This window comes from Callorhinus ursinus, unplaced genomic scaffold (genome assembly GCF_003265705.2).
Source record: "Callorhinus ursinus isolate GAN/ISIS: 27379988/994484 unplaced genomic scaffold, GSC_fseal_2.0 scaffold92, whole genome shotgun sequence".
NCBI lineage: Eukaryota > Metazoa > Chordata > Mammalia > Carnivora > Otariidae > Callorhinus > Callorhinus ursinus.
The window spans coordinates 2,204,701-2,214,167 of NW_027397154.1; the positions used below are offsets into that span (position 1 = coordinate 2,204,701).

At 64.7% G+C, this 9,467-nt stretch overlaps 1 protein-coding gene across 3 annotated transcripts in view; it reads left to right on the forward strand.

Annotated features, from left to right (window-relative positions):
- Window positions 1–308: 308 nt before the first annotated feature.
- The window catches only part of DENND4B (DENN domain containing 4B), a 12,988-nt gene continuing 3,829 nt past the window's right edge, over window positions 309–9,467 (forward strand). The window contains exons 1-19 of one of the 3 annotated variants that reach the window (XM_073888666.1): window positions 309–522; window positions 1,228–1,567; window positions 2,121–2,373; window positions 2,986–3,055; window positions 3,257–3,426; window positions 3,504–3,748; window positions 3,991–4,057; window positions 4,148–4,206; window positions 4,385–4,529; window positions 4,811–4,986; window positions 5,080–5,180; window positions 5,483–5,698; window positions 6,104–6,249; window positions 6,565–6,704; window positions 6,792–6,918; window positions 7,313–7,519; window positions 7,779–7,907; window positions 8,670–8,835; window positions 9,091–9,258. In XM_073888666.1, the coding sequence (XP_073744767.1) occupies window positions 513–522; window positions 1,228–1,567; window positions 2,121–2,373; window positions 2,986–3,055; window positions 3,257–3,426; window positions 3,504–3,748; window positions 3,991–4,057; window positions 4,148–4,206; window positions 4,385–4,529; window positions 4,811–4,986; window positions 5,080–5,180; window positions 5,483–5,698; window positions 6,104–6,249; window positions 6,565–6,704; window positions 6,792–6,918; window positions 7,313–7,519; window positions 7,779–7,907; window positions 8,670–8,835; window positions 9,091–9,258 (2,935 nt within the window). In that variant the 5' untranslated portion in view covers window positions 309–512. The other 2 variants (XM_073888667.1, XM_073888665.1) reach the window with 2 other exon arrangements.

The following is a 9,467-nucleotide window of genomic DNA, read 5'->3' on the forward strand; positions in this document are numbered from 1 at the left end:
GGAGGGGGCGCGGGCGGGGCCGGCGGGCTATAGCCGGCGGCGCAGCTGGTTCCGCTTCCTCCGCCGCGGGGAAGTGAAAGCGCGGGGAGCCGGCCGGACAGGGGCGGGCGCGCAGGTGTGCGGAGGGCGCCCCCCGGCCCCCGCGGGCCTCACCCCACCCCTACCCCCGTCTGCGGCCGCGGCTCCCCGTCCGCTGGGCGGGGGCCGGGGGCCCGGGGTGAGGGGCGCGCCCGGGGCCCCGGCCCCGGGAGAGGGCAGGGGGAGGCGGAGGAGGGCCGCGCGGCTCCCGCGCCCACGGCTGCGCTGCCGGCCGGGCGGTCCCCCCGCCGCACGCCCCGGGGCCGACTTCCGCCCGCGCAGCTTCCCCTCCCGGGTTTCGGGAAGTCCCCTCCCTTCCCCTCCCGAGCGCCCCATGCCTCCAGTCCTGTGCTGCAACCACCCACCGAGCTGCTCCCCAGCTTTGCGCCCCCGGGCTCTGGGGACCCCCGGGGCCCGCGCTCTGGGGTTGGGCCATGGCGGCAGGTGAGAATACAGTTAGCGGAGGCCCGTGGGGCGCCCGGCTCCCTCCCTGCGCTCCGCGAACGAGGGCAGATGGCCGGACTGCCTCCCACGGCGGCTTCGGACCTAACTTCAGGATCCTGGAGGTGGGAGGGCGCTGGGCTTTGTGTCGGGTCAGTGGACAGGCTAGGAAAAAGGACTCTTGAGTCTGGTGAAAAGACACGAAAACTTGGGTGTCGTGGGCCTTCCTGGAAACCTATGGGGTCCTCCCGAAAACCTAGAGGTGCGCTCTTTAAGAACCTTAGCTGGATCGTGAGGTTCTGATGATGTCATCGGTAGAGTGGGAAGGTCAGAAACCCTTAAAACAGACTGTCAGGTTGGCATGATGTCACTGCAGACCATCCTAGAACGGACTGTGGTTCCCGCGGTCGGGAGTGAGGACGGGTGGGGCTTTTAAAGGGGATACAGGAGCGGTATGAGGTCAGAGCCGAGGTCAACTGTGTGCGCGGGAGTGGAGCCGGGCTTGCTTGGGGAGAGGGCTGGTGCCGCCCCGCGGGAGGGTCCTGGTCTCTTTAATTGCCTGGTGACGTCACAGGCGGGAGAGCTCAGGGTTGGCGGACCATCAGGGACCCTACCCTCCCTTGGAAGGCCTGTGGAGAGGAGGGAGCAGAGGGGGCCCCTTGGCTGCCTCCTTTGCTTCTTCATCTCTCCCTCACTTGACCGTTACAGATGCAGTGAGTGAGGGGGGGGCCATGGCGGAGGAGCGGCCCCCCCGGCTGGTGGATTACTTCGTGATAGCTGGGCTTGCAGGGAACGGAGCACCCATCCCTGAGGAGACATGGGTTCCCGAACCCAGTGGGCCCCTGCGCCCTCCCCGGCCAGCCGAGCCCATCACAGACGTGGCAGTCATTGCTAGGGCGCTGGGCGAGGAGGTGCCCCAGGGCTACACGTGCATCCAGTCCTCCGCGGGGGGCCACCCCTTGGAACTCAGTGCTGGGCTCCTGGGTGGAACTCAGCCCGTCATCTGCTACCGCAGGGGCCGTGACAAGCCCCCCCTCGTTGAGCTGGGGTGCGTGCCCCTCCTGTGTGGGCACCAGGGGAGGTGGGGAGCGGTAGGGGCTGGGGTGAGGGCAGGAAGAGAGCAGGCTAGAGGCAGGGAGCAGGGGGAGGTGGTCACGCTTAGTCGTCACATGGAGTGGGTCCGGAGACTAGCGCGGCCAGGCCGCTTGCTAGCTGTGGGATCTTGGGCCGGGTGTTGAGCCCCTCTGGAGAACGGGGAGAGAGTACCTCCCCACAGGGTGGTTGAGAAGACTGAATAAGGCCATCCGTATGCGGGAATAGGCACGGAGTCAGTAAGTGGAAGCTTTTCCTCTTGGCATTTATGAATGAGCGTGAGAGGCACGGAAGGCTTGAGGGGTTGTTGCTGATGGACAAGTAGAGCCGAGGGCAGGGGAGGAGGCACAGGATTCTGGAGGGCAGAGTCCTGCAAGAAGTGGGCCCTGGTGCCCGGTTTGATAAGGCTGAGGGTGCAAGGCTGGTAAGTAGGACTCACTGGGCAGATCTGGCAGGACTGGGGTCTTTCTCCTGAGCCCTTGACACCTGTGCCTGCTCTCCATGTCCAGGGTCCTGTATGAGGGGAAGGAACGACCCAAGCCTGGCTTCCAAGTGCTGGACACAACACCATACAGCCACTCGGCCAACCTGGCCCCTCCTGGCCCTGGGCATCCCCGCACCTACCTCACTTGCCGGCGGGCAGCAGAGGGGGCAGGGCTGCATGCCCTGGGCATCACTGACCTCTGCCTGGTGCTGCCCAGCAAGGGCGAGGGCACTCCTCATACTTACTGCCGACTGCCCCGCAACCTCAACCCAGGCATGGTGAGCAGGGCCCTGGGGCCAGACGCAGAGGCCTGCACTGTGCTGGTGTGAGGGTTGGGCGTGGGGCTCAGAGGGCACCCTAGCACCAGGGCCTCTGATGTCCTGGGCGGGCCCAGAGGGGCGACTCTAGTCTTGGGGGACCAGGATTATTGGAAGGTTTTTCTTTAAATATCTTGTTTATTTATTTGAGAGAGAGAGAGAGAAAGCGAGTGACAGGAGGAGCAGAGAGAGAGAGGAAAGAAAGAATCCCCAGCAGGCTCCATGCCCAGCACGGAGCCCGACATGGGGATCGATCTCATGACCCTGAGATCATGACCTGACCCGAAACCAAGAGCTGGATGCTCAACTGACTGAGCCAGCCAGGTGCCCCAGGATTATTGGGAGTTTTAAAGACGAAAGACCACTAGGATGCCTAGGTGGGCTCAGTCAATTAAGTATCTGACTCTCGCTCTCAGGGTCGTGAGTTCCAGCCCTGCATTTTGGGGCTCCACACTGGGCATAGAAAAACTTAACTTTTAAATAAAGACAAAAGACCGCTAAGGGGTGGTAGAGAAAATGGAGCCGGGACATCTTTGTTAGCTATGTGTCTGTCTCTTGTCATTTCTGGGACAGTGGGGTCCAGCAGTGTACCTGTGCTACAAGGTGGGCCTGGCTAAGGCCAACACACTGGTATACGAGGCAGGTGAGTTGCCCCTCTGTCCCTCCAAGCACTTGGTCCTTCATGTTCCCTTGTCCTGGTGCCTCTTGGCTTGTACCACCAGTGTGCCCAGAATGCACTTCCCCCTTTGCCACTTGGCCCTTCTCTGGCATCTCCTGGATCCTTCCCTGGAGTCTGATTGGCCGTCCTTCTTTTCGTACCCCGCCCACTCTGCCGGGGATGCAGAGCTGCTGGGCCGCTACCCAGAGGAGGACAATGAGGCGTTCCCACTGCCCGAGTCCGTGCCTGTCTTCTGCCTGCCCATGGGAGCCACTGTGGAGTGCTGGCCTGCCCAGACCAAGTACCCCGTGCCTGTCTTCTCCACCTTTGTGCTCACGGGCGCAGCTGGTGACAAGGTGGGTGTGGGGAGTGTGCTGAGGGGTCCAGGCTATGCTGAGCCCGCCTGACGGCCTCTCCACCTCCACCCCGCCAGGTGTACGGTGCTGCCCTGCAGTTCTACGAGGCTTTCCCAAGGGCCAGGCTGTCAGAGCGGCAAGCGCGGGCCCTGGGCCTCCTGAGCGCTGTGGAGCGGGGCCGGGCCCTGGGGGGCCGGGCCGTGCGCAGCCGGCGCGCCATTGCTGTGCTGTCCCACTGGCCTGCCTTCCCTGCCTTCCGCGCCTTCCTCACCTTCCTGTACCGCTACTCCGTCTCGGGCCCCCACCGCCTGCCCTTGGAAGCGTGAGCATGGCTGCCTGGGCCCTGGGAAGGGGTGACGAGCAAGGGGAGGGGAGTCTGGGAAAGGTGGGAGAGGTTAGGGTGGAGCTCGGGGCTGGGTGTGCAGCGTGTGCCAGGGCCGCTGCCCGAGGGGTGAGCGGGGCCTGCGCTCTGGGCTCCGGGATGCGTGAGGTGCTCATGCACGGGTGAAGGGGGAGGGCTGGACTGGGGAGTCTGCCGCTGACCGGTACCCCTCTCCTCCCCAGGCACATCTCCCACTTCATTCACAACGTCCCTTTCCCTTCCCCACAGAGACCCCGCATCCTGGTGCAGGTGAGAGCCAGGCCCAGCGTGGGGCTGGCTGGGGGGAGGGGGGCGGCAGGGGCCACCCTCATTCTGACCTGCAGCTCTTCTGCCTCCCAGATGTCTCCGTATGACAATCTGCTCCTCTGCCAGCCCGTGTCCTCACCCCTGCCGCTCAGGTACGTGCCCAGGTTGGGGGGGGGGGTGCTGTGACGACCGCGGACCGGATAGGTGCCGGGCAGGTGGGCACGGCTGTTGAGGTTGGCGCCGGCCGGGCCCAGCGGCGTCTGCACCCAGTGTCTGGGGAGGGGTCTCCGGGGCATCCCGGCGACCCCCCGCCCCCCCACACTCCTGCAGCGGTGCCAGCTTCCTGCAGCTCCTGCAGAGCCTGGGCCCTGAGCTGGCCATCACCCTGCTGCTGGCTGTGCTCACCGAGCACAAGCTCCTGGTCCATTCGCTGCGGCCAGACCTGCTCACCAGCGTCTGTGAGGCGCTCGTCTCCGTGAGTGCCGCCCTGCCCGGCCTCCTTCCCCAGAAGGTTCTCACTGGTGCCTCCACCCCTGCCCAGACTCCACTTCCTTTTCCTTCTGGGGTGGGGGTGGGGGGGGGTCCCTCGGCCTCACCCAGGGGTGTCAGGGGCTGTTCGCCGGATGCCACCTCCAGCAGCTTCCGTCAACGGGCACCCCTCCCCCCGCCCCCCCCCGCCAATGCCCCCTCCCCTTCCTGCACCCCCTCTGCTGCTCCAGCCCCCTGCTCACTGGTCCCCACTACCCGGTGCTTCAGATGATCTTCCCGCTGCATTGGCAGTGTCCCTACATCCCGCTCTGCCCACTGGTGCTGGCAGATGTGTTGAGCGCCCCCGTGCCCTTCATCGTGGGGATCCACTCCAGCTACTTCGACCTGCACGACCCGCCTGCTGACGTCATCTGCGTTGATCTTGACACCAACACGCTCTTCCAGTAAGAGGGCTGGGCATCCCTCGGGGCTGGTGTGCAGTGGGGGAGGCTGGCGAGGAGCCCCACTGCCCTTTCTTCCCTCTGCGCATCTCACAGGACGGAGGAAAAGAAGCCCCTCTCCCCTCGGACCCTGCCCCGCAGACCCTACAAGGTTCTGCTGGCTACGCTGACAAACTTGTACCAGCAGCTCGATCAGAGTGAGAGCCCCGGGCAGGGGTGGGGGCTGGAAACCGCCACTGACGTTAAGCCTCCAAGTGGGGAGGTCTGTGGAGAGCTAGACCTTCCTTGAGGAGGCTAGAGGTGTTGGGATTTCGTTTCCACAAGAGCGCGGGCCTACCGTGTTAATATTCTGATGCGTGTGCAGGTGTGGGGGGCTAACGGGTCACTGGGGAGGCTTGAAACTGTTACCCACTGCTAATATCGTGGTCAGCATTGGCGCAAGGGGTGCGTGAGGAGCAGGGCTGAGACCGGCCCTGACCCCGGCTGCCCTGGTCCCCAGCATACACTGGGCCCGAGGAGGAGGCATCCTTGGAGTTCCTGCTGACGGACTACGAGGCCGTGTGCGGCCGCCGGGCGCGGCTGGAGCGTGAAGTCCAGGGAGCCTTTCTCCGCTTCATGGCCTGTCTGCTCAAGGGCTACCGGGACTTCCTGCGCCCGCTCACCCAGGCCCCCTCGGAGGGGGCTCGAGATGTCGACAACCTCTTCTTCCTGCAGGGTAGAGACGGCCTGGGCCCGCGGCGTGGGGGGGCGGGCGGGGCAGGGGGGCACCGGGCTCCAGGCGGAGCTGGTGGGGGTGGGCACCGCTCCCTTGCTCGTTCCTTCACTGGGCAAATGGTTGTTAGAAGCACCGGCTGCCCCAGCATTGGCCCTACCCTCTGGGGGCCTAGCACTTGGGGCAAAATGCCCCATGGGCCAAGCTCTCCCCGGGGCCCTGACCTCGGGGACCCCCGGTCTGAAGCCCTGGGTGCAGACGGACAGAAGGGAGGGCCCCACGGGACTGGTGCTCAGCAGCTGCAGTCGTCCTGCCAGAGGGGCCCAAGAGAGGCCGAGCGGGTTGGGGCGGCCGGGGCAGGTGGCCTGCCGACACCCCTACTCCCCCGCACCCCACTCTCACCCCCAGGCTTCCTCAAATCCCGGGAGCGCTCCAGCCACAAGCTGTACTGCCAGGTCCTGCGCACACAGATGTTCTCGCAGTTCATCGAGGAGTGCTCCTTCGGCTCTGCTCGGCATGCCGCCCTCGAGTTCTTTGACTCTTGTGTCGACAAGGTATCGGGAGCTGTCCCCTTTCTGTGCCTACTGTCGCTGCTGCAAGCACTCGACCCCTCATCCGTGCTGGGGATGCCACCCCTGTAGCTACACAGTGCACAGCCTGTGCGGCTGTACGTGGCTGGCTTCCCATACATACCACCCTCCCATTCCTGACGCCGTCCCCCAGCTGTGTCTCCAGGGCCTCGGTGAAGCCTGGGCCCACGTGCTCCCTCCCTGCTGCTGTAACTTCCGGGGGGATGCCATCTCCTGGACTCCCGGAGGTGGCGCCTGCTGTGCCCGCTGTCTTGACGTTCTCTTACCTCCCTGCTGCAGGTGCACCCGGAGCAGGAGAAGCCTGAACCCACACCCTTGGTGGAGCTGGAGGACCTGTCGGGGAGTGAGCTCACCGTCTTCATCACACCTCCCGAGGAGCCTCCAGTGCCAGAGGGCAGTGAATCTGCCCCCCAGTACTGGTGAGTACTGGGAACTCTTGTTCCCAGGCCGCGTGGCTGGCTGAGCCTTGGCTGCTCCTAATATACTGCCTCTTCCCGCCCCTCCAGCTACGATGGGTTCCCAGAGCTGCGGGCTGAGCTGTTTGAGTCCCCACGGGAGCAGCCCGGGGCGCTGCCCGTGCCAGGCCCATCCCGGAGCGCCCCCAGCAGCCCTGCCCCTCGCCGTACCAAACAGGTAACCGGGACATGGGCTCCACCGAGGCATCTGACTCAGGCCATTTTTTCATCTGTGAAACGGGTATGATCGTACCTATGCTATTCTTAGCAGGTTTCAATGTGCTTGGCCCATAAAACATTAGGTGTTGGTGCTGTTCTCACCATCATCGCCTTCGTCTTCTGAGCACTCCGGGAAGCCAGGGGCTCGGTGCCTCTTCCAGGGCACCTGTCCGTGCTCGGGAGCTAGGCATCTCTTTCTGGGGCTCCGGGGCTGAACCCTGTGCGTAGAATCCCTCCTGCCTCCTCAGAGCACAGGCCTTCCTTAGTGGGGAGGGTGCTGCGTCTCCCACACCGTTTGGAGACCGGCCTTGGCCTGGCACTGTCCTCACGCAGGTGTCCCCTGCCCCATCCAGGAGATGAAGGTTGCACAGCGGATGGCGCAGAAGTCAGCAGCCGTGCCTGAGCTGTGGGCCCGGTGCCTGCTAGGGCACTGCTATGGGCTATGGTTCCTGTGTCTGCCCGCCTACGTGCGCGCGGCGCCATCCCGCGTGCAGGCACTGCACACGGCCTACCACGTGCTGCGCCAGATGGAGAGCCGCAAGGTGGTGCTGCCCGATGAGGTGGGCAGCCGCGCCCAGCCCCAGGGAGGCCTGTGCAGCTGGAGGGGAGCTGGGCAGGGGCATAGCGCTCACTGAATATGTTCAGGGGACAGCAGTGGAGCCTGGAGGGTGTGGGGCGGCAGGAAGGGCAGGTGGCTATGCTGTGCGGTGGCCCCAGGAGCTGCCCGGGACCAGCAAAGTCTGTGGGAACCAGGGGAGACTGAGACCTGGGGCTTGGGGCGGGGAGCAGGCCCCTCACCCTGTGCCTCTCCTGGCCCAGGTGTGTTACCGGGTGCTGATGCAGCTGTGCTCCCATTACGGGCAGCCTGTGCTGTCCGTGCGGGTCATGCTGGAGATGAGGCGGGCGGGTGTTGTGCCCAACACCATCACTTACGGCTATTACAATAAGGTACCGGATCTGGTTGGGGTGGGATGGCAGCCAGTGGCAGGGGTGCAGAGGGGGAGGATGCCCCCCCCCGAGACTGGCCCTGGACAGTGCAACCAGGCCCTGTAACCACCGTCAGCCACTGGACTGTCCGAGCACCTTAGTGCCCACACCGCGTTCCCTCCTTCGTGGCGGCTTACTCACTCGCCAGAGCCCCAACGAGGAATCTGCCCCCTCCCAGCGATAGCTGTGGTGGTAGCCTGCGTGCCAGGCATTGTTCTAGGCACCTCACACGTGTTCTATCGTTTCATCTTTTCTGCAGGCCCCCCCCCTCCTTTACAGGGGAGGCGGTGAGGTTCCAGAGTGCTGCTGACTTGTCCAGGGCCCCACAGAGAGGAAATTAGGGAGTCAGGGCATGAACACAGGCATAATAATGTTTTCTGCATTCGGGTCCTTAACCAGAACACTAAACTGGTTTTTACTTCAGGAAACTGATGACCAAAAAAGTGAAAAGATTTCTTCAAAGCCATATGCTTGATAAGTAGCAGAGTCTGGATACAAAGTATCTACACAGCTTCTGGCTTCCTTCAGATCCCTCCAGGTGGCCGCTGCCACCTGCCTCGTGGGTTCCCGCACCTGCCGAGCCATCGGCAGGACGGACCGAGGCAGGATGTCTGCCGGGGAAGGTGGCCCCTGGGTCCCCGGCGTCCCTGGAACAGGCAGCGGCCATCAGGCTGGAGTCAGGGCGTGGCAGTAGGCCATCTTGATGGGCACTGTGCTTGGCAGGCCGTGCTGGAAAGCAAGTGGCTGTCTGGTACACCGGGTGGGCGCCTGCGCTGGGCCAAGCTCCGGAACGTTGTCCTGGGGGCTGCTCAGTTCCGCCAGCCCTTGAGGGAACGGCGGCGGCAGCGGCAGCAGGCAGCAGTGCAAGAGGCGGGCAGCGGCCAGACAGGTGGGTAGGGCCTGTGACGGGCTGGGGGCCGAGCAGCCAGGCTCCGGCGGGTAGAGGCACGGAGAGCTGGGGCTGGCCTCATGGTTGGCATCGGGTGTTCTGGGGACGGGGACGCTGCAGTTGGCCGATGACAGAGGAGAGGACGTTCTGCCTGGGAAGAGCCCTACAACCCCGCGCCCACGCAGGGAGCCGTGTTTTGGACAAGGGGCCGGGTTTGTACCTGGCTGCCTTCAGCCTCCTCCCGGTCTTTCGCAGAGCCCTGTCTGGAGCGTCGCTCCCCTACGCGCCCACTTCAGCGCCAGACTACTTGGGCCGGTCGAAGCTTCCGGGACCCAGCTTCACCCACAGGGCGCCTGGTGAAAAGCGGCAGTCTGGGCAGTGCCCGCGGGGCACAGCCCACCGTGGAGGCTGGCGTGGCCCACAGTGAGTGTCCGTCTGAGCCATCTCCCCAGTCGGCTTTCCTCCCCACTTGCCAGGGAGAGAGGAGGAGAGCAGAGCCCAGGCTGGAAGGGCCCTCTGGCGGGGGGCAGGGGGTGCTGTGGAAGCTGGGGGACCTTGCCCGGGTCACTGTCACGGGGGTGGGGTGCTGTGGAAGCTGGGGGACCTTGCCCGGGTTGCTGTCATGGGGAGGG